Source organism: Callorhinus ursinus, unplaced genomic scaffold (genome assembly GCF_003265705.2).
Source record: "Callorhinus ursinus isolate GAN/ISIS: 27379988/994484 unplaced genomic scaffold, GSC_fseal_2.0 scaffold4, whole genome shotgun sequence".
NCBI classification, from domain to species: domain Eukaryota; kingdom Metazoa; phylum Chordata; class Mammalia; order Carnivora; family Otariidae; genus Callorhinus; species Callorhinus ursinus.
Window position 1 is genome coordinate 62,706,709 of NW_027397066.1, and position 25,197 is coordinate 62,731,905.

Here is a 25,197-nt window from a genome sequence, read left to right on the forward strand (position 1 = left end):
TCTGTTATGTGTTCCTCAGTTGCCCATATGTTAAAACTTACAACATGTTTCATGTGTCACCCATGCTCTTTTCTGTTTTCTATACTTTTTGTTTTTTGTCCTTCAGTTTGGATATTTTCTATTGAGCTATCTTCTTACTTACCAATATTCTTTTGAGCTATGTCCAGTATGCAGTTAAAAACAAAATTAATCTCATTTGTTTGTATTTTTCTGTTCTAGAATTTCAAATTAATTTTGGTTGGAGATACTGATAAAATATTCATAGTTATTTTTAAATTTCCAATATATTTTTTGCCCTCTGTTATTCTCATAAAATTCTAAACAAAAAAAGTACAGTCTTTCTTTGAGTTACATGATAGTTAAATTTCTGGATAATTCAGTTTTATTACCAGTCAATAAGTTCTTTATGTTTATATGTAAAACAGAGTTAGTATAAATAATCAGATAATTATAAACAGATTTTTCACTAACATGAATGTTCAGTAGGACATTAGAATGTCATGTGGAAGGGGGACAGTTTTTCTTTGTGTCCTGCATGACATGAAATCTAGAATTTATGATCCCTGTCCATTAAATGCCAGTAGTACCCCAACCTTCAGTCTTCAGAACAAATTCTCAAATGCTTCTTAGGATGGCATAGCCCCTGTTTGGGAGCCTGCTTTACATTAAATAGTGACGTTTCTTTCCCTGTAATGAAGTCTTTGATTCAGGGCCTTGGCCACGCCTGAAAACAGACATTTTAGGGTATGGTTTTACCTGGTTGAATGTGAGTGTCATAACAGCTCTCAACCATTTACTGGATGGCCAATTTAACTGGGCCAACTAGCCAAGAGCCTGGCTACAGGAAAAAAAAGTTAGGGATTAAGGACATACAGTAGAACTTCAAATGATATGTTCAGTGTTGTCATGCTGAACATGATAACATCAGGCAGGTGAGCCTGGAATTCCATCAGAAATAGAGGGGCCCTTTCAGAACAAAAGTCTTGACTGAGACTTAAGTCTAGAAGGCAGGATCTCAGTGCATATTGAAAATGGCCAGTGCAGGTACAAGACTTTTATTGGACAGCGTGGGGAGTGAAGTGCTGTTGTCTGTATATTTGGCTTTTCAGCAATTAGATCACAAAATAGCTAGTGATTATCTAAATTTGGGAATATCCATCCCTCAGTCAAAAACATTGTAAGTGCCTGCTATGTTTTAGTCACTATGGGAACGGGAGGGTACTTATATATAAAGAAATAGTCTCTACTCTTGGGAAAGGAGGGTGGCAAATAAACTAATTATAAAAGAATGATAATGATCTACTGGGGAGGAAGACAAGAAAATAAATACTATAATGTGAGAGATAATGGTATAGCAATAATTTAATTTCCTGCGCGAACATTTTGAATGTTTGTTTTCTTCATTTGCCTTAAGAATATGAAATGAAGTCTTTGAGAGCAGAATTTTTAGAAGAAAAAATGTAATTACAAACTTAAGCTATACCAGGGTCTCCCTCATGAGTCAGACTTTTTATTCTTTGTAAAACTTTTTTTCTGTGGGTAACATCTCTAGAAATTTATGAGGGTTATTTTGTCATTGGGGTGCTCTTAAGCTTGTCCTTTCACTATCACAGGATTGTGTTAGAATGAATGGAAAGCTGGGTATAAAAAGTAGAAGAGTTACAGAGCTAAGCCTGTGTTTCCATTGCCTCAGAATTTGGAATATGAAGCACATTCACTGGGCATTTAATTTTATTCTGCATTTTGAAGAGATTCTTTTTTGTTTGTTTTGTTTTTTACTTTTCTAGGAGTATAGGTTCCACAGCACTCTCTAGTGGAATAGTTTGTAAACATTTAAGCTGTGGGAAAGTTAACTCTCCCTTATCTTGGAAACTGGAGAGTCCAGGAGGGATTTTCTAAAGCTCTAAATGCAACAGCTACTCCCTCTGTCACAGAAAATACCATGATCAGCTGGTTAAGTTTGTGGCAAGTGACCAAACTCATAACTAATTTATTGAGTGCTTCCTATATACCAGTCACTGTGCTAATAAGTATATTAATTTATTTCATCTTTATTATCAACTCTGTTGATTTCTATCTTATCCATAGTTTATATGTTAGGAAATGGATACTCAGAAAAGCTAAGAGATTTGTTCAAGATCCCACAGCTAGGGAGCAATTGAATTGGTATTTGAACACAGGTTTACCCACTCCACCATACTGGTATTGCTACTTGAGTTAGTGTGATATATGACCTTGTGTTCATAGACCAGGACTGTGGGTACAGAAGTAGGTTGGTTGGAAAAACAAAAGCTTCAGAATCAAATGTACACTGGTTCAAATATAGATACTACCACTTATAAGCTTTGGTAATATTCCCTAACCTCTGTGAACCTTGGTTTCCTCATCTGTAAAGGAGAGGTGATGATACCTATCTCAGAATATTTTAGGAAGAAATATAAAAGATCTGAATGTGCCTAAGAGTCTGGAATCCAGAAGGTGCCATTTTTCTCCTTTTTCTTTCTTGTGAAAAATAAAACTTGCACGAAGAAGTCTGATATTGTGGAAGTGGAGGGGCTTTGGGAATATGAGGCAGGGAAATACTGACTTAGTCAAGGAGGTAGAGAGGTCCTCCCTGAGGAAGTGGTATTTCAACTGAGACCTGGAGGACATGTGGAAATTAAACTAAAGGGGTAAGCATGTATAGGGTGCCTGGTGGCTCAGTCGGTTAAAGTGTCCAACTCTTGATTTTGGCTTAGGTCATGATCTCAGGGTCGTGAGATTGAGCCCAGTGTTGGGCTCCATGCTGGGCATGGAGCCTGCTTAAAATTTTCTCTCTCTCTGCCCCTCCCCCCTCAAAAATGGAGGAGGTAGGAGTGTGCTTTGCAGGCATGGGGAACATTTTAGGCAGGTAAGTCACTTAACCTCACAATCCTTTCCTCTGAAATTTGCAGTACTGCCCTCATGTGCCTCATCCTGGCCTGTAAAGTGAGAGAGTGGAACGTGATTTGACCTAGTAAGACTGCTGTACAATAGAAGGCATTCATTGTTATTGATATCATATGACAATAGTGTGGCATGGAAGAAAAGGATGGGTTTGAATTCAGATCTTCTCATTACTAGATGTGCTCTAGACAATTCCTTCAGTCTTCCACATCTTATTCCTTTAGTCTTTCCATACCTTATTCCTTCATTTATAAAATAAATGCTTTCATGAATGCATTTATAAAATAAAGCTTTGTTCCCAAGGTGCTGGGAGGAGTAGTGGGCTGGCATGTATATGGGGGACCTGCAGAATTACTGGCATGTGGCAAGAGCTTGGTCCCTTTCCTTCCCTGCCCCCACTGTGCTACCACACCATCCTAAGGAGACACAGGTACAAGAACTCGATGTTAACTTGCCATGCTTTCAGCGTCTCTTGTCAGCCGGCTGAACAAAGACATTTTCAGTTCTATGTAGCAGCTATCTTTTCATCTGTGATTCATGCTGTTGTTTCTGTACCCAAGCTGATATTCTAATAGCTGGTGCCTTCGGGTTTATCATTTTAAGACAGCAGGAGGGGGAGATCAGGTACAGGCTAGTCACTCCAGGATGCTGAAATGGCCAACTACTTAGGTCTTTGGTGTGGAAAACAAGAAACTCCATGAGGGGGCCTTATATGGAGCAAGCTTTTGAAATTGGTCTCAAACAGGAAGTGGTTTGCCATTTTCTCTCTTATTTGGCATTAACTTGTATCTGCCCCTCCTGAAAGGAGAGAATTTAATGTAAATATAAGGACTCCTATCTTTTCTTAACAATAAATATCCTCTGCTCTTTTTTATTTGGGGCCAGATGAGGAGCTTTACATGAACTTTACAAGGAGACTGAATGAAAAAGGTATTGTTTATCTAAGCTGTCTGAGGAAGGGCACGTGGGGAAAAGAATTGAACTCTAAAATAACCTTATGAAAGTTATTGATTTGTTTCTTTATGGTTCCTTGACAAACAAGAACATTATTTCCGTGCCTGAACTGGAGCTGAGTCAAAGAACCCTTTGTTGTAGATGATCTTTTTCTGAAAACCAGACTTGTCAGAAAAATAAACCTCCAGAAATGAAGATATGAGACCCAGTTGAATATTGTGGCCCTTTCTTGCTTTGAAGGACAAGTAGGGAACACAATTAATTTTTAAAAATCTTACTCAGTGCATGAAGGTTTAGGAATAACTCAAGAAGTTTAGATAAATGGCTCACTGTTATATATTTGGTAGGTAGTTTGATTTAACTCCACTTCCCCCATGCTAGTGTAACTCCAAAGCCCAGATTCTATTTACCTATGGTCAGCAGGAAAAGGGACACAGCATTTTGTTGTTGTTGTTGTTCTTGTACCTTATATATTTTTTATTCTTTTATTTTATTATTATTTTTTAAATTTTATTATGTTGATCACCATACGTTACATCATTAGTTTTTGATGTCGTGTTCCATGATTCATTGTTCGTGTATAACACCCAGTGCTCCATTCAATACGTGCCCTCTTTAATACCCATCACCAGGCTAACCCATCCTCCCACCCCCCTCCCCACTAGAACCCTCAGTTTGTTTCTCAGAGTCCATAGTCTCTCATGGTTTGTCACCCCTTCTGATTCCCCCCCTTCATTTTTCCCTTCCTGCTATCTTCTTCTTCTTCTTCTTTTTTTAACACATAATGTATTATTTGTTTCAGAGGTACAGGTGATTCAACAGTCTTACACAATTCACAACCTACCCTACAATTCACATGCCCTCCCCAATGTCTGTCAGCCAGCCACCCCATCCCTCCCACCCCCACCACTCCAGCAACCCTCAGTTTGTTTCCTGAGATTAAGAATTCCTCGTATCAGTGAGATCATATGATACATGTCTTTTTCTGATTGACTTTTTTGGCTCAGCATAATACCCTCCAGTTCCATCCACATCGTTGCAAATGGCAAGATTTCATTCCTTTTGATGGCTGCATAATATTCCAGTGTGTGTGTGTGTGTGTGTGTGTGTGTGTGTGTGTGTGCGCGCGCGCGCGCACACACACACACACCACATCTTCTTTATCCATTCATCTGTCGATGGACATCTTGGCTCTTTCCATTGTTCGGCTATTGTGGACATTGCTGCTATAAACATCGGGGTACATGTACCCCTTCGGATCCCTACGTTTGTATCTTTGGGGTAAATACCCAGTAGTGCAATTGCTGGGTCATATGGTAGCTCTATTTTTTAAAGGTCACATAAGTTTCACCTAGTATGTGCAAATTCTAGACATTAGGGACGCAGCAGTGAACAAAACAAACAAAATTCCTGCTCTTATAGGGCTATGTTCTAGTGGGAAAGAGAAAGGCCATTCGTAAACAACAGTATAATATAATGTTAAGTGGTGACTCCTAGGAAGAAAGCCATGTAAAGGAATAGATAGATGCAAAATACTGTCTGAAGAGGTGGTGTTTGAACAGCCACTTGAATGAAATGAAAGAATAAGCCTTGGTGATGTTTGGGGGAAGAGCGCCCCAAACAGAGGGAATGGCACATTTTCAGGCCCTGAGCTGGGAACCTACTTGGTAGTTCCAGGAACAGCAAAGAAAACCAGTATAGCTAGAGCCAGGTAAAAAAGGTTTGTGAGACAGGGTAGAAAATGAAGTTAGAGAGAGAAATAAGTTGTCACTTGGACTTTTTAAGCAGTAGAGAAGCATGACCAGATGCCGTCAAGCTATGACAGTCCTATCCTGAAGCCCATCTGCGTTCTGGGCCCCCACTTTGGAGCCTGGCTTGCTCTAAGTTACAAGTCATGTTCCCCATGTGGTGCTTAGAGAGACTTCTAGCACCCTCTTCTTGAAGGTGCTCCCAACAGCTCTCATTTGTCAGCCCCAAACTGATCCCCAAACTGATCTGTGATCACACAATCTTCAGCTGGGTCCTCCCATTTGACTCAAGGAGGCTTGGGGCCAACCAAAGCTGAGCAGAAGGATAGAAGAATCAGTAATTCTTGATGCCAAGAAGATCCATCAGAATTAGGAAAACAAACTCAAAAAGGGAGAGTGTTGTGCTGTCTTCCAGGATACGAGTGCACAGGGGCCTGATGGCTGAGCCGCCCACGGCTGTTGCCACACCCTGGAAGCCCCGGGCCCTCGCCTACATCTCCTTACCTGGCCGGTTCGCATCAGCTCTGTACCTCAGCCCTGGGTCCCCTAAAGATGGTTTTGAGAAGCTGAGATTTTTGTGAAAGCACTTCACTCAAAGAAATATGTTTCATTGAGCAAATGAGTAAATACACATGCCGATTATACTGGTCCAGCTTTTCTAGAAAATTTTTATACGCCACAAGAAATTATGAAGTTACATTTTTGTTACTGAAAAAAATATGAACTGTGGATAAGGATAAAGGAAAAAAACAAAAAAATTACCGACAGTCCGTACCCAGGAACGACCATCTTTCACTTACTGGTTTATGTAATTCCATACTTTGGTTCCACGTCCATAAGTATGTTTTTATTATAAAAATGGCATTATAGTCTACATGTTATTTTGTAACTTGGAAGCACAGTTTTGGGTGAGCTTTATTTCTTTTCTCTCATTTTTGTTGTGAGAAACCAAGAGAATTTAAAATAAGAGGAATCAATAATTGAAGTAGGGCTATTATACCATTCAAATTGAAGAAAATTTATGTCGACAGTTGATACTGCTCTTATAGAACACTGTAAATAATTCCCCCCTGGAAATTTGAGTGCGGGATATAATCATTGTTTATTTTTAGCACTAATCAAATGTTCAATAAATACTTAACCAAGTGAAATAAGGTTTTTTTCCTTGAATTACTTGGCTATTACTTTAAGATATTTGGAGATGGAGGTACTATATTACCTGCAAGAACATTTGATTCACATATTATCAAAAATATTAAAAGCTGTATTAACCGATCATATTTTGATTGCTTTTTAGGTTTGTCATAATCCAATCCTTTAATCTATATTCTAGGGAAAAACTATTTTAAGACTTTCTTTTGCAAAGTGTATTAGATTGGAAGAGAGGATTGTAAAGCAATGGAATTGCAATAGTAACATGGAAGATCTGTAAAACTTACTTTACAGTGTTATTTCTTTGGACTTTATGGCTTTATCCAAAGTCTTAGCCAGTGAGGAACTCTAGTAGCCCCACCTTCATAAAGCAATTTTATGGAATCATAGAAATTGATTCGTAAAGTTTTAGACCTGAAAAAATATATGGCCATCTATCCAGGCCTTGGTAAAGGGCTCATTTTATTTAAAATTAGCCATAAATTACTTACTCTATAAGGACATCAGTATAAGGAAGATTTGACAAGCCCGATGGCCAGTTGAAGAAGAATTTTTTTTCAAACACAGTTTGATTCCGGGGAAGTAATAACCTTCAACATTATGGAGATTTTGTAGTGCTGTCACTTAGACATTGTTTTTATCAAGATCTTGCATCCTAACTGGGATATCTCATTTTGCCTGGATGGATATTTTCTTTTTTTTTCTTTTATTATGTTCATCACCATACATTACATCATTAGTTTTTGATGTCGTGTTCCATGATTCATTGTTTGTGTATAACACCCAGTGCTCCATTCAGTATGTGCCCTCTTTAATACCCATCACCAGGCTAACCCATTCCCCCTTCCCCCCCATAACCCTCAGTTTGTTTCTCAGAGTCATAATCTCTCATGGTTCGCCTCCCCCTCTGAATTCCCCCCCTTCATTTTTCCCTTCCTACTATCTTCTTTTTTTTTTTCTTAACATATATTGCATTATATGTTTCAGAAGTACAGGTCTGTGATTCAACAGTCTTGCACAATTCACAGCGCTCACCATAGCGCATACCCTCCCCAGTGTCTATCACCCAGCCACCCCATCCCTCCCACCCCCCACCACTCCTGCAACCCTCAGTTTGTTTCCTGAGATTAAGAATTCCTCATTGGATGGATATTTTCTTGAGGGTTAGCAAGTTCTCAGGGTTGTTCATTAATTCAGCCAACACTCAGGAATCATGCTCAATGAAGGGGATACACAGAGAGGAATAAAATGAGACCTCCTTCTTTAAAGAGTCATAGTCTGGTGGAAGACAAATATGTAAACAAATTCAGGAGGGCCTCTTGGGCCCAGATAAACCTAACTTTGAATTAACATAAAGAAAAATTATGCTGCTATGAGTGAAAATAAAATACGATTCCGTGCTTTTAGAAGATCCTGTTTAGAGTTCAGTAAGCCAAGTTCAGTGACTGAGAGCTCCTAACAAGTATCATGGAGTGTTTTGGGTTCTGGGGTCACTGAGACAAAAATTGATATGCAGAGAAGTTGACCCCTGGTGTAAGAATGCCACACCTGGAGAGAGTGAAGGTGACTGTGCTGAGAGCCATAGTGAGTGTGTGAAGTTGGTATGGCCATCCTGTGTCCAAGTGAAAGGGAGACATGGAGGCCTGGTTATGTCAGCTCAGTGAGACAGAGCTTCCAATTACCTAAGGTGTGTTGCAAATGCAATCTGTGGATTCATTCTTACCTTCTGCTGCAACGTCCTGAATCCTTTCAGTGCTAGGGTCCTAATGAAGTAGTAATTCCACTCTGTTTTATGTGTGTAGGCTGGAGTGGAAAGATGAGAAAGTCAGGTACTTATGGAAATGTTTTCATTCTGAGAAAAGGAAATGTTTAGGAGATGCTTGCTAAATGACTGTGACATCTTAGAAAGCATTTGGATTGAAAATAAATTATGCTTAATTAGCTCTTAGTAAGTTCCAGGCACCGTTCAGCTCTCTTTAAACACATCATCTCATTTGATCCTTTCAACAAGCCTATGAGTTAAGTACTTTATCATCCCTCCTTTACAGGTGAGAAATCCAGGGCACAGATACCTTAACTTGATAAGGGACTCACCATTCTGAATGGTGACACCAGGATTCAAGCCCGGGCAGCCTGGCTCCAGAGCCTGACTATTCAGGTCTCTTAGAGGCTTTGTGAACTTGAGCAGATTGCTCTACCTCCTGCATCTTGTCTCTTCATCTGTAAAATGGGAATAGTCATAATTAGTGCAGCTCCGTAGAGTTGTTGTGCATGTAAGTGCCTTGCAGAGAATTGATGTGCAGTTACTTCCCTCTCTGCTGGGCCCAGCCCTCTAGAAGGATGGCAGAGTTCAGGAAAGCCAACTAGGCCACCCTCCTCTAGTACCACAAATGCCTCCCCTATCAGTGCTTACTGCTCCAAGAGTCACGCGTAAGTCAGCCGAAGATAATAATCAATAAATGGTAGCTGCTGACTTCATGAAGTTGTCATTTTTATTTAATCTGTATCCTGAAACTGATATTGTGTTCTTGAAATCAGCGGGGAACATATATTACCCCGTGCTTGGGAATGAAATTTGTTTTTCTTCACCTACTTGTCATCGCTCTTTCACTTAAGAGGAGACTGCAGTTGGTAACACACACTATTGCCAATTTCAGAGGAATGTGCTATAACAATGAAAGAAAGAAAGAAAGAGAAAGAGAAAGAAAGAAAGAAAGAAAAGAGAAAGAAAAGGAAATTCAGAGGTATTCCTAGCACTCATTTGCTTTGACTCAGAGTTTATGTGAATTAGCCACTGGGAATGTAATCTCACCTTAGATATATTTTGTGTTTCTCAAGTGACTTTGGGTTTGAAGCACCTTCCTAAGAGGTTATACATTTAACATTTCTCGGTCTGAAAGAATGACTTCATTTGTGCTTGGGAATGTTGTGTACATCCATGGAAGTTTGTACTAGTGTTGGTAGGTCAGACATGGTTTCCAGAGAAACAGAACCAAAAGGAGACATATGGGTATCTTTATATATATGTATGTGTGTGTGTGTGTGTGTGTGTATAAAGAGGTTTATTTTAAGGGATTGGCTCATGCAATTGTGGGGACTGGCAAGTCCAAAATCTGTAAGGCAGGCCAGCAGGCTGGAAATTCAGGCAAAAGTTAACGTTGCACTTGCAAGTCTGAAATTTTGAAATTTGTAGGGCCGGCTGGTAGCCTGGGAATTCAGGCAGAATGTAATAGTCTTGAGGCTGAAGTCCTTTCTCTCCAAGAAACCTCAATTTTTGCTTTAAAGACCTTCAACTGATTGGCTGAGGCTCATCATGTCGTCCAGTGTAATCTCCTTTACTTTAATCAACTGATTGTAAATGTTAATTACATCTACAGACTATCTGCACGGCAATGTATAGACTGGTGTTTGACCAAACAGCCAGGCCCCATAGCCTAGCCAAGTTGACAATATTAACTGTCACACTTGGTTTCTGCTTTTTTGTGGGGAAGTTCCAGTTCATCCCAGTTCAAGTCAAAGGCCCTCATGTTCATGATCCATAATAATGTGTGAGAGTCTGAAGGATAGTGCTCATGTGCATGCTTCATTTGTACCCCAATATGTTTAACATACAGCTGGACAGATCGCAGCCACTCAATAAGTTGGTTGATCTGCCTTAAAAATATTGAAATACTTACTCAAGTCCTTGTTTCTATGAGTATTACAGTAGGCAGTATGCAAGAGCTAGAAAGTGAAGTCTAAGGTGCTGATATTAACTAGTGGTAAATGCTGCTTTTAGGATGCTGGTTACTGTTAGTGCATGTGTCATTTTCCTTTAGACATGCTCCAATGGTTTCTGTTACTTAACAGCAAAGAGAAACTTCAAGTCAGGCAGCAGCTTGTCCTCCTGAGGTTTCAGGCCAATCGATGGTTTTTACTCTGGGTATCGACAGCTCTCTGCTGTGTGCCCTTGTTTTTGGCTACGTGGGCTGACTGTGGTGAAATGGATTATACAGCTTTTATTGCCTCTCGGGATTTAATCAGTGCCCAGCAAGCACTGTGTGTGCCTGTGACTTTCCTTTGCCTTTTAATTGTTCAGACTGTGGGGCTGTTGATGGTGCTGCTTCTCTGGGCTCCTACCTTGACTGATCAGTTTTTAACTCAGAGCTTATGCTTCCTTGCAGGATGCCACAACTTGGAAGCCTGATTCATGCCAGAACTGCCGTTGCCATGGCAACATCGTTATCTGCAAACCCGCTGTTTGCAGAAACCCTCAGTGTGCCTTTGAGAAGGTATAGCATCCTAATTATATCCTAAATGTCCTGGTAAAGTCAAAGCAGTTTAGGGTTTTTGCATCTTTTCAGTCATCTGGTTCTGACATTTATCCCAGTCTCTCATTGGAAGCCTTATGAAATGCAGGAGAGAATTTTAACATATCACATTTAAGAATATCTTAATTTCTGTTTATTGAGAATTTACTCTGGACCGGGTGCTCAGTTAAAGGTTTACAAATGTTACCCCACTTAATATTATGTGGGGTAGGTATCTTGCTCCCTACTTTACAGATGAGGAAGTGAAGACTGGAGATTTCAAGCAATTTACACACGATTATGCAGTTAATAAACTACTGCCCAGAGGTTTCTCCAGGGCTGACAGATGCTAAAGAGACTGATATGCACCATGATATTTACAAGCCATTGAATGGATTGAAAGTCAGCGTTGACTTCTTGAAGATAATTTTCTAAAACCGTCATTTGTTCTGCCACTGACTGTATTATTGCCCTGCCATTGAGCTCCCTCAGAACATGGGAGAGGCTTTGACTCCAGAAAGCTCCTGGTGGACCAAGTATATGAGGGATATTTCTTCCTTTCCCCTTTGTTGAAAATTTTCAGTTTTTTTCTGACTATACATCTAATTCTGTTAGAATATTTTTTCCAGTTGCTGACTCTTTTCTTTTTAAAGCGAATCTATTTTAAAAAAAAAAAACAGCTTAAGCTTCAAATTTGAACATTTGAAACTTTCTGGAGAAGACGAAATTATTTTCTTTAAAAAGCATTCTGTCAATTTCACAAGCACAGTTTATTTTTCTAGTTTTCTCCCTCCCGCCATAACAATCTTGAGGCTTTATGCCATCTAGTGCTAATAAGTTTCTGTTTGTTTTTAACATTGGAGTGAAGAAGGTTCTGTATACCTTTCAGTGTAGCCCTCCATTTCTTCATGGGTATATTTCTGAGAAGCTGTGTGTACATCCAATGTTGGTAAATTTAATAATATTTTGTTGTATATTGTGGGGCTTCCTAATTTACGGAGCAAATAATCCTCAAAGATCTCTACTTAGCTTGCTGAGTAATTCATGTCAGAATCTGAGTTGCTCATATAAGGGCCGTGAAGACATACCCTCCTCCACTTCACGTGAATAACTGTGGTATCATGTAAGAATAAGAAGCCTTGCATCAAGTGTTAGAAAGATATCAACTGTGTTGCTGAAAACTAAATGTGTTCTACACCAGAGGTCAGCAGACTAGATCTAACAAAGAATGACCTATGAACAAAGAATAGTTTTTATGTTTTTAAAGGGTTAGAAAAAGACAAACAGAACAATATTTCATGATATAAAAATTATATGAAATTAAACTTTAGTGTCCATAAATAAAGTTTTATTGAAACACAGGCATACTCATTTGTTTATGTGTTGTCTGTGGCTGCTTTTACACTACAAGGACAAAGTTGCATAATTGTGATGTAGACCAAATGTGGCCTCCAAAGGCTAAAATATTTATTATCTGGCCCTTTACAGAAAGTAAGTTTCTGACCCTTGTTCTATACCAAACATGACATTGTCCCTTCCTCATTTGTTTTTCTACTTTTTCTCATCTCAGTAAATGGCAACTCCTTTCTCCCAGTTGCTCAGGCCAGAACGCTTAGCATCATCCTTGACCCCCAACTCTCTCCCACACCCCCCGTCCAGTGCATTAGCAAACACTCAGCTCTTACTTCATAAAACCATAAGTCCCAAATGCAATCTCCCTGCTTTTAAGTCTGGTCACACCTATTATCATTTTTTGTCTATATTCTTACTGTAGCCTTTTAACTTGTTTTACTGTTTCTGTACTTGCTTTTTTCATTGTAATCTTGATATAGCGGTCAGGGTGATCCTATAAAAATTTAAGTCCAATCATGTTTGTTCTCTCCTTAAACCCCTCCAATGGCTTCCAATGGCTTCTCACTCAGAGTAATTGCTCACAATGTCCTCTTAAAGTACTATTTTACCCCCTGTAATTAATCTACTGTTCTTTCCCTTGCTCATTCTGCTTCAGACACCAAGTCTGCTTGGTGTTCCCTGGAGATGCCGGACACATTTCTTCCATTATGGCCTTTGCACCCTGCTTTTCCCACTGAAATTGTTTTTTCTCCAGATACAGATAATATATGTGGCTTGATCCTTTACTTCCTTTAAATCTTGCCCAAACACCATTCTATTTAAAATTGTAAATCCCTACCCCACCACACATTTCCTATCCCTCCTCCATGCTTTATTTTTCTTCTTGACACGAATATCAGACATACTATATATTTTACTGATATTTCTTGTTTACTGTCTCTTTTATTCACTGTATATCCTCAGCACCTACAATAGCACCTGAGCATGGGTAGGCACTCAGTAAATTTTTTTTTGACCAGTTGAATGAATGAATGAGAGATAAGGCTAGACAGTTGGTAGGTTCAAGGTATGGAAAGCCTTGTACTATGCCGTACTGTGGGGTTTGGGATTTTATTTTGAAGATGATAGAACACTAATGAAGATTTCAGGATATGGTCAGCTTTTCTTTTAGAAAGATCTCTTTGGTTTTTCTAAGATAATGCATAATATTAGAAATGCAGGGATCAATTTAGAGGTTGTGAGAATAATCCAGATGTGGGGATGAGCACCTAAATCAGAGCACCAGTAGCATAGGGCTCAAGAGGAAAGGGCAGGCTAAGAACACTTAGGGGATAAATCAGCAGAAACATATGAAGTTAGGAGGGTGAGGGGAAGGAAAAGGAAGGATGATTCCCAAGTTTATGGTTTGATGACTCGTTGGTTATCTGAGCCACCAACTGATATTGGAAATATAGGATAATGAGGAAAAGCATTCCATATGGGAAGAACATGATGATTACACTTTAGGGAACATTACATGTGAAGTGTCCATGGAGGAGCCAGGTTGGCATGTCGAAAAGGCAGCCAATATATGAATCTAAAGCTCAGAAGAGAAAACAAGGTTGGAAATATTATATGAGTATTATTAACATATAGTCAGTAGCATAAACCTTTAGAATTAATGAGCTCATCTAAAGAGCTTTTGTGAAGAAAGAGTATAAGATCAAGGATGCAATTTGGGGAACACAGTCATTTACAAGGAGGTGAACATAAGAGAGGGAACTTAGGAAAATTGAAGAAACATGCTCAGAGAGGTAAGAGGTAAGAAGTGGTCAGAGAAGAGAGAGGTATTATGGTAGCCAGGAAAGTAGAGAGTTTCCAGAAGGAGTTTGTATCAACAGTGTTGATCACAGGCCACCCTGAAGTTGGTGTCAGTGGAGTGGTGGGAGAGGAATCTGTATTGTGGAGGTTTGAGGAATGAATGGGAAGTGGGGGACAGGAAGCCAAGTAAAGGCTACTCTTTCAGGGAGCTTTGCTGAAAATAGAGAAATGGGGCATTAGGCAGACATCAGTACCTCTGTAAAGTTTCTTTGAACCTCCTGTCCCCAACCATTGAACCCTCCTATGTGTTGCCGTGGTGCTTTGTGCTTACCCTTATTATAGCCCTTGACCAGACTGCAAATGCCTATTTATTTGTCTGCTTCCTCCTCCAGACTCTTAGCTTCTTGAGAGCAAAAACCTTGTCTTCTTCACTATTGCAGCCCATCAAACAGCACAGTGTATGACGCTTAGTCAGTATTTGCAGAATGACTAAACGAGAGAAGGGAGGGTTTTTTTTTTTATATTAGCATAAAAGAAACATGATCATGCTAGGAGGAAAAGGAGGATGACCTAGAAGAGAGAGAGAATGAGGATATGGGAGGTGGAGTAGGGAGGACAGACAGAGACAGAATGAATAAATTAGAAGGAGTGGTTTTTAGGGAACAGAGCATGTGAGATCCAGAGCTTGGGGTGGGGAGGACAACCTCTTTTTCTAAAAGTGGAAAGAAAGAGCCATGGATAGATACAGATATAGTTAAATTTGTAAGTAAGAAAAGGGACAGGATACTGAAGTAGTTCATATCTAAAGAGATCTAATCTTACTTTGTGAAGACTTTGAGGTTCGGTTGGGAACTGAAAGAGAGTGAATGTTAGGAGCGGTCACTGAGGGGAGAAAGGGACTGACCAAGGTTAAGGTAAAGCATTTGTGAATGGTGTTAAGGACCCATGGAAGCGGGAGATCAGGAACTTGTGAGGGTACCAAGCTGCATGATGGAATGGTTTTCTAAGCAATGTTTCCTAGCCAAGTATAAGGGAAGAAGAGACAAACTGTGGAATAGATCCAGGATTGGCATTTTGCCGTATTAATGGCAAAAAAGAATAGATATACAGGAAGTATTGAGCATTAAGGCTAACATGAATAGGAAAATGAAACCAGCTGGCTGAATGACTACAAGGGAAAAAAGTGTTCAAGGAGCTTTCTGAAGGATGTGATATGAGGAGGAGGGAGGATGAGAGAGAACTAAAGGTCAGAAGTTTCAGATTCAGAGAACTGAAGATTTCTGGTATAGAATAATTTGGAGTATAGGTAGGCCCCAGGGTTGACCATGACCATGCGGAACTCAAGTGGAGAGGAAGATTGTATGAATTGAGGTGGTTAAGAATGTACAAGGATAGAATGTCACTTTCATGGACATTGAAGTTGTCTAGAATTATGTCTAGACATAGTGTAAAAAAGAAACTGAGACCCAGGGGCCAAATCTTTAGTGAGTGACTATGAAGGAGTGATCAGCAAATTGGTGAATGATAGTAATAAGAATGCCATAATCGTAGACTGTGAACTCTAAGGAGGCTCCTTAGGGGTAAAATGAGAGGGTTGTACCAGATGATCCAACCATAAGAAACTTCCAACTCCAAGATCTGTAAGTGGATCACAGAACACTTGGGTTCTTTATTTTAAGTAATGAAACAGATCATAGAATGTTAGAACTACTAGAGGCCTTTGGAATTCACTTAGTCAGACTTTCAAATCTTATAAACAAAGAAACAGACTTTTAGGGGTTTAGTCACTTGCTCAGAAACACAGAGCTAGTAAGTGACTCAGCCATGACAAAACCTTAGTCCCTGGCTCATGACCCAATGTAACTCCTACTCTACCATGTTGCCTTTAAATTTTCCTTTGGGTTTCTCAGTAGCATGTGCTGTTACTCAGATCTGCTGTGGTATACTTACATTAATTTTTGGCACAGGTTAATGAATCACCATTGTACCCTATTATTATAATTAATGACTTTGTTACTCTCATCTTTTAAAGATGTTTAAAAGCCCTTTTACAATTTGTTTTACTCATGGGTTGACTGGAAATAACCTATCGTCAATGGCAATTCTAACATATTTCTTTCTGTCTGTCTATCTATCTATCTATCTATCTATCTATCTATCTATCATCATTTATCATCTATCTATTCATCCTATCCATATATAATAGATTCTATATCCACTTCTATCTAGAATAGCTAGCTAGAGGGCTAGTTAAAGAGAGAGAGAGAGATAGAGACAGAGAAAAACAGAACAGAGGTATTTAGAACCTTGATTATTTAACCCAGCCCTGTGAGGACCAATCCTCTCTACAGGATTTTATGGGGAATATATATGTATAGAGGACGATGCCATGCAAAGGAACACTGTATTACATGGTGTGGTTTTGGCTGCAAACCTCAATGCAGCTAATAATGGTATTTGCCTAATTAAGTTACACATAATATAATCTCACAACTTAATTTGGTCAATAGTATTATTAGCTGCATAGGTATAATACATATATACACACATATTTATATATATACACGTGTATACATACACACAAATATGTGCATGTATATACACATACATGTATATGCTTAGAAGAGTACCTAGCTATTCTAAGTACCCAGTTAAGTGTTAGCTATAATTACCAAATGATCATCATAATTATTTTTGGTTAGTTTTTCTAGATTCTGGGCAAGTAATCTTGCCTAGCAAGCTTAGCAATCTTCATTGTTATCTCTTGCCCATATGATTACTTCCCACTGTTCCCCATACACATAGGCCTAGGCTTATGTGTTCCGGGTAGCCCACAGCTCACCAGGCTATGCAGGGTCACGTGGTTAGAAAGCAAGAACTCCGCCTCTCCTTCTCTAAGCTCCCGCATGCAAAATGCTTTGCTCTTCCTTTAGCCCCAATCACCTCTTTGATGTTCTACCACAAGTTCAATAGTTAGAGTCAAGTTGGGGACCCTTCCACTGCCACTCACAAATAAAGAATATTATATTTACGAAATGAGTTTTGAGGGCCAGATCTGAAAATCAGTTTTTATAGAAAACAAAAGTAATTTGGGGGCATAAAATATTTCTATTTTTTTTAAAGATTTTATTTATTTATTTGACAGAGAGAGAGAGACAGCAAGAGAGGGAACACAAGCAAGGGGAGTGGGAGAGGGAGAAGCGGGCTTCCTGCTGCCCGATGAGGGACTCTATCCCAGGACCCTGAGATCATGACTTGAGCCGAAGGCAGTTGCTTAACCGACTGAGCCACCCAGGCGCCCTGGCATAAAATATTTCTTGAAGTCTTCCATTCTACCTGCCTTTCTCCCTTTCTCCCTGCTTCCACGTTAGAATATAAACAGCTTGGATGATCTCATTTTCTGTGTGAAATTCTTAATGCAAATGAGGCTAATGTGGTTTTTACATTTTACTGTAAAGAAGTCTAGTTTCCTCTTGGGTTCAGAGGGCACTTTTCTGAAAAGTCATTAATGTTGCATAGTATGAAGAATTTTATAAAACCCCATATTGTATGTTTTGTCTTTCATCAAACAAATTGGAAGAATTTGGTGATCACTGTTGCTAGATAAAATTGTATTTATCTGTTTAGTGGATGAACAGTGGTAAAATCTTAGTCCCATTTCTCACTTTTATGGATATAGTTATATAAAATTAGAATTCCCTTGTAGGTACAATTTTTTTTTAAGTGGAAGCAGCCCCAAATATCAAAGAAGCATTAATACATACACATACACAGACACATAGACACAAACACACTTTTTTTTTTTTCATTCTACTGGATGAATTCTTTGTAGACTTTTATTCTGTGGACAAGCCATGATTCCCTGGTTAATGCAGACCCTCTTACCATTTTTGGTCAAAATCACTCATTGCCCATTCTGTCACATCTTTAAGACATGTGAAAATGATGTGAGATACCTACGGGGAGAAGCAAGATGAGTCAGAGGATCCCTGGGCCCCAAAGACAAACAGATACTCTTTGCTCCACAGTTTTAATAACCCTTGGATAGATGGATTCTTCACAGTGACAAATGGATGGCTGGTTAACCTGACAACTTACCAATAAATACTGGGTATCATGTGGTAGCCCATTCCCTTGATAGTATCACATCTTGATAGGAAACACTATTGGAATTACAGAAGACCTGAAAAACAATGTAGATCTTTATTGGAGCCCAGGAATTCTACCCGGCTCCCCACAGTACATGTGATACCTCCACAACAATGCTGTTTCGTCTCCTAGCTTTGTCCTTCAGTACCCCCTGCCCCGTGTGCCTTGCTACTCTGTCCAGTAAAAGCGAACATCAGAACTTGAGCTCCCCCGTGCTGGCTGCATCAGTTCTCTATAGGATAGCTAGAAGACCTGCCAGCTCTGTGGCCACCCCATCCCCACCACCCCCTGAGCCCAAGTCTTCTCTTCTCAGAGAAGGAAACAACCCTTTTCGGGAAGATACAGCCCTTCTCTTACCCTAACTTCTTTTCTTGTGTGGCACTCAGATGGAGCAATGCTAGTGAATAAAATTCCCCACTTCATTACATGTGAAAAGGTGTAGACAATTTTCAAGGAAATTACTTTCACAAGGGGGTTCATTTTAACTTTGAGAGAAGCTCGTCTTGACATAGAGAATCTTTTTTGTCAGTTTATTCGGCTTATCCTGTCTGTTATCACCCGAGGAAACTCATGAAATTTCTGAGATGACTTGGGGTCCGGTGAGCCATTGTGAGTGTGTTTGCTGCTGCTGTTTTATACTGAGCTGTTTTTAAATGCTCAGGGAGAAGTGCTTCAGATAGCTGCCAACCAGTGCTGCCCTGAGTGTGTGTTGGGGACTCCCGGATCTTGCCAGCATGAAAAGAAAATCTATGCGGTAAGTGTTTTCTGACCTTATGGTTGATTCTATGCCTGTATATCATTGACAAAGGAAAACTGAGTGCTGAACTTGTGTTGGCAAGAGAGGTTTTCTTTTCTTTGTCTGGGCCGTGGACGACCTGAAGCTCATTTGACTTTCCAGGGGCATTTGGGTTTCTTGAATAAGATTTAAACAGGTTTACTTATTCCATAGGTCCTACATAAATATTTGTAGATTGAATTTGTGTCTGTATAAAGAGTAGTTTGAGAATGTTGATGTTGAAGAAGTCTGATGCTGAATAATCAGGAACCACCTTATCTGTGTGTACCACATACATTTTTTTTCATTTGATGGTTACAGACAACCCTGAGTGAATAGAGCAAATATTACTACTCCCGTATCGAAGATGAAAACATTGAATTGAAAAGAGCTTAAGGTACTCACCCAATGTCATATTACTAATAAGTGGTATAACCTGGCCTAGAACCCTGGCCTTCAACCCTGGCCTTCTTACTCCTAATTCAGCACTCTTTCCATTAGGGTGGAGTTTCTACACTTCAGCACTATTGATATGTTAGGCTTTGTTGTGGGGGCTGTCCTATGCATGGTAGGATATTTAGGAGCATCCCTGACCTCTACCCACTAGATCCTGGTAGCACCCCTAAGTCCTGACAACCAGAAATGTCTGTAGGCATGGCCGAATTTCCCTTAAGAGGCCACATGCTCATCTACCCCCATTTAGAACCACAGTCTTAGAAATCGATCCTAAAGTTCCTTGATTATACTTTATCATTCCAGATCCTTTAGGATTCATTTAAAGACATTAAGTACTGATTAAAAAGTACCATTGCAAGGTTTAGAACAGGAACTATGAAAATGGAATGGATACAGTTCATCTTTGCTTACACCTCAGTGTTACCCTCAGGCGGTAGATGAAGTTGAATGTGGTGGGAAGAGGCTCTCTGCTTTAATCCTCATCTTCCACCTGATACAAAACTCTCCCCAGGTTAGTGCCTCTGCCCATTCAAGTTAGCAGGATTTGATATGCCCACTCTAGGCTGCTATTCAGTGTGTGTCCCTAAAACCCGGTGAGCATAGTGTACTTTCCCTGTGGGACAGGATCATCTCCCTTGAGCCACTGTCTCCTAATTACCTGAGGAAGCCACTCTTTCAGTTCTGCACAATGTGTTGCTGAAAGACACCCAGGCAGGATCTATGCTGGGAATGTCTTCAGACCACATATCACCTTTTGCTGCTCAATTCAGTCTGTGTCATGAAGAGTGGTGTAAACTTCACATGCCACCGAAGAGCATCTCCTGTGAAATGGGAAGTGCCGTAGAGCACATTGGTGACAGAAGTAATGCCAGGTCATAAGGACTTGAATAGGGATGTGGTTTAAAGTCAGAAGCACCAAGCTGCATCTCTCAGATGAAGGAGCACACAGGATCCAAAGTAAGGTCAAGGGACAATCAGACATCTCAAGCAAGTGGAATACGAGGGGCATGGAAAATCCAAATTCAATCAGTCTTTGCACTCTAATGACATTCATCGTTTGTCCTCTTGTGTTATTATTTGTGCACATGTACAACCTTCTTATCTTGGCTTAAGACGCTTTGAGAACATTGACAGTATTTTCTGCATCTTTGTAGTGATCTTCCTTGCCTCCCACCTAACCAGTCACCTAGCACTGAACGTTTCCCAGAGTAGGCGCTCAGTAAACATCAGTGACTGGAGGATTCACACAGTGAGCAAATCCCTTCTCCAACTTATCTACGTCCTTGTTCCAACAGCATGTTGGCCATTGACCAATGACCTATGTAGCTGAGTGGTTCTAGGACCACAGGTCTGCTGATGGATTAGTTAAGAAATGAAATCTGCTTGGCTTCCAGCTTTTTCTGGAAGAGTTTGGAAAGCCCTCCTTTTTCCCCCCGCCCCCCCCACCTATTCTGCTGTAATACATCACATGGGAAGCTCTGAACATAAGAACAGAACGTAACTATGTGTCTGTTTCCCATATGCAACTTTCAAAATGTACTCCTCAGAAAATGTTATATTTCTGGTACTTGATATAAGTGAGAAAAAGGCTGAATTTCAGGAACTGTATTTTGAAGGAAAAATTCTCTAGTGGTCTACTTCTTCAAATAGAGATAGAAGAATGATTTTTTTTTAAGTCAAGACAAAAAATCTAATTTTAGTCTTTTTTTTTAAAGATTTTATTTTTATTTATTTATTTGAGAGAGAGAGAATGAGAGAGAGAGAGAGAGAGAGCACGAGAGGGAAGAGGGTCCGAGGGAGAAGCAGACTCCCTGCTGAGCAGGGAGCCCGATGTGGGACTCGATCCTGGGACTCCGGGATCATGACCTGAGTGAGCCGAAGGCAGTCGCTTAACCAACTGAGCCACCCGGGCGCCCCCAATTTTAGTCTTAATAAAGTCAAAATGATCGCATTTCTTGTCTTCCTGCCCTTCCTTCCTCTCTTACTTTTTTCACTTCCCCTAGATTCTTTTCAAAGCCTTCTTAATCTTACTTGTTTTCTTGCATAGTTTAAATACTTTTCTGGGTTTGCTGTGAAACTCACCTTGTCTTTTGTATCTCTAGGGTTTTCCCTGAATGTTGGAGGGTTTGTTTTTTGTTTTTTTTTTTTTTTTTTTTTTTTGGCACCTTTTGGCTTGCTTGGGAAGCCATCCAGAGCACTTTTCCTCTCTCACTGAACAGCAGGAATCTTGTCTTTAGCCTCTGGCTTGCCAACCATAGGACAGGTCATGGAGATTCTCTCCCTGTGGCTACAAAATAGCCTGGTGTTTTAAGAACTTTAGATTGGTGATCAAGGTGAAAGCTTTCCCCTAAGGGAGGGCTTTCCAAGAGGCTTTAGCATGGAGCGAGTGTGTGGCGGGGAGAAGGGGGATTAGTTGAAGTGAGACTACTATCTCCAGAGAGAACAGGGTCGAAGCAAAGGAAAGTCAAGGATGAGTCCAGCACGGGCGGCTTGAGGAGTCCACTCTTGAATGAATTGCCTCGCCTCACCACAGGACTGCCTTTGCTTGCAGGGTCGACAACATTTTACACAACTGCCGTTCTGACAAGTCAAGACAAGTCCCGACATCTTCCCTGGAGTGAGGAAAACACTTGAGCCTTTTGGCTGACTCCAGGTTATTTGAGAATCTTACATGGGCTTATTACAGCCAGCACTTGGGGGACTATTTCATCCATGACCTCCCCAAAGCTATCCCTTCAAATTAGTGTTTGGATCGCTGCCCAGCCTTGCCAACCGTTCAGGGAGACAAGCCTGAAATATGTTTTCCCAAAAGAGTGCTGGAATGCTTTTCCCTGTTCTTTGCCCCACAAATTAGCTTGTGAAATCCCCTTTCTTTTCCTCTTTACTAATTGAATCCCATCACCAGATAATGTCAGGTCTGAGAAGACAGTGCTTGAAGATTCCCAGAAAAAGAAAGTGGCAAGTGGTAATGCCCTCGTGCCCGCATCCGACTGACTAGAGGGAGCTCAGAGGGAGAGATCAACTCTCTGCCTGTCTGGGAGGCTAAAAGGAGTACGAATTCACGTGTGAGAAGGAAGAAATGAATATTGAATTTCACAGCCTTGTTCTCTTCAAAGTAGAGGATGTGATTATAATATTCAGTGAACATTCCCAGATAGTTAGTATTCTGGATCTATAACTTCATAACAGGAACAAGTTATACGAAGAAAAATTATTTTGTTGTTCCATCAGCAAGCCAGGCAAATACTTTATGACCTTATCTTTCCTTTGGACTTAGGTCAACAGCCAGGCTGACTTGTTAGTTGGCTATGCAGAAGAATATATTTAAGATGTTGTCTGCAGAATGTGCTTTTGTCCCATGTCAAAATCTCATCTTTCCTAAAGGTATTAATGAGGTTAAGATGACACAGCTAAAACCAGGTCTGGGAGCATTACTTTGTGTATCTATTATTCCTTGACTTTACGAAGGTCTCTTTGCTGCTACAGAGTTTATAAAAAGGCTTTTGTAAATGGGTATAGAAAACACTAGGAAATTACATATATTATATATATATATAATTATTACTATTATATATAAAATTATATATATCAGCATGTGCCAAACCCCTTACCCCTTGATCTCTAGCCTTGTTCTGCTGAGAGCAGCATCACTGGGGACTTACTGACTTCTTTCCCAAGAGAGAGGTGGGAGCAATTTGTCTCCATCACTCTGTGCCCTTTGGATCACCATCTGATCATCTTCTGTGGCTTTGACATCAAGCATTGGAGACTCCCTACCAAGTGTTTGTTGCTATTCCCATAATTTTCAAGCTTATTTTGAAGGGAGAATCTCCTGCCTCATTTTATGTCTCTTGAGTTACATAATAGATTCACATCATTAGAGAGCTTGAAGATGCCAAAGAGATTAACCGACACAGCCCTCTCATTTTACAGATGAAAAAAATGTTGGTGATTGACAGGTTGTTATTGTAATTAATTTTTGTGGTCTCTGTCTGAAAGGTGGTGTGATTGCAAATGTTTAAGAAACAACTGCTAGGGGCGCCTGGGTGGCTCAGTCGTTAAGTGTCTGCCTTGGGCTCAGGTCATGATCCCAGGGTCCTGGGATCGAGCCCCGCATCAGGCTCCCTGCTGGGCGGGAAGCCTGCTTCTCCCTCTCCCACTGCCCCTGCTTGTGTTCCCTCTCTCGCTGTGTCTCTCTCTGTCAAATAAATAAATAAAATCTTCAAAAAAATAAAAGAATCCAGTAAATACATATATGTGTGTATATTTTACTTTAGGCTTTATAGCATTTTTTTAAATGTTTGGGGTTGGGGTACTTTTTATTTTCTTTTTGTGTTTTTCTGAAATTTCCAAATATAAATCTTAAGGCTACTAAAAAGAAAAGAAAAGAAAACTCAGTTTTTTTAATTGGTCTCTGACTTGGAACATTGTAGACCCCGGTCTTAACCGTGTAAGCCTGGAGCCTTCTTCCATTTCTCCTGAGCACCGTCCTTGATTTGTGTTAGAGATTTGTTTCTGTTTGGTCAAATGAAAGCTATATTCTGACAATAAGCTTCTTTTTCTTTTTTTCCCCTAACCCCCAGCATGGGACAGAGTGGGCCGCCTCCCCGTGCAGTGTGTGCTCTTGTACCCGTGGGGAAGTCCGATGCAGCCCCCAGCCGTGCCCACCGCTGTTGTGTGGACAGCATGAACTGGAATTCATCCCTGAAGGCACCTGCTGCCCAGTGTGTGTGGGCCCTGGGAGTAAGTATGAACTTGTAAAAAGAGACCCTCTTTGCCTCTGAGGTATGCCTGTTGACATCCCAACGTTTCTCTTTTTTGCTCAGTGCGGCTCGAAGATCCCTAATTCTGTTCCTTATGGGAACCAAGTTGGAGCCTTGCACTTGGCAGAAGCAATGTCATGGAGAGTGAGGTTGGAACACATCTTTAAGCTCTGTCCCAAATCTGGGATTCTGCAAGTCTCTGATTTATTTATTTTGTGCTGGCCCGATGAATCCCTCTGCATTTGCAGCTCCCAGGAAGGAAAGGGAGGAGGGACAAGATTCTTTGATGTGATTCCATAAGGCCAAGGTAGTTCCTCCTGCCTCTTGGCAGAGACAAAATGAACAAATCGCTTCTCTGTGTAGCATCACTAGCACTAATTCTGCTGGCTGGTCTTTGAAATGACATAACATCTTTCTCCAAAACACACAGAGCAGGAAGCAGGTCTTTCATTTGTCTTGGTGGCATGTTCACCATGGAGATTATGACTGCCTACAAACCGCGGCCCCATTCAGCAAGCCAGGGGCGCACTTCCAAGGCCTTCCTTGGAACCCATGCTTAGTCCATGCACTCATTTTATTACGTTTTAGGGATATATGTCCCCTTCCATTTTTATAACTAAGTAGTAGATACTTCACGATAAATACAAATTATCATCATTGCTGCATCACATCCTCTCCTGACATATAATGACTAAAATTCTTCTTTTATTTCATAATACCTGGAAGCCGGGGCACCTGGGTGGCTCAGTCGTTAAGTGTCTGCCTTCTGCTCAGGTCATGATCCCAGCGTCCTGGGATCGAGCCCCGCATCAGGCTCCCTGCTCGGTGGGAAG

At 40.4% G+C, this 25,197-nt stretch overlaps 1 protein-coding gene across 3 annotated transcripts in view; it reads left to right on the forward strand.

The window, feature by feature from the left end:
• Positions 1–25,197, forward strand: part of FRAS1 (Fraser extracellular matrix complex subunit 1) — a 404,840-nt gene that overhangs the window by 138,406 nt on the left and 241,237 nt on the right. For all 3 annotated transcript variants that reach the window (XM_025887777.2, XM_073891815.1, XM_073891816.1), the window contains exons 3-5: positions 10,943–11,050; positions 19,032–19,124; positions 24,185–24,344. In XM_025887777.2, the coding sequence (XP_025743562.1) occupies positions 10,943–11,050; positions 19,032–19,124; positions 24,185–24,344 (361 nt within the window). The remainder of the gene's footprint in view (positions 1–10,942; positions 11,051–19,031; positions 19,125–24,184; positions 24,345–25,197) is intronic.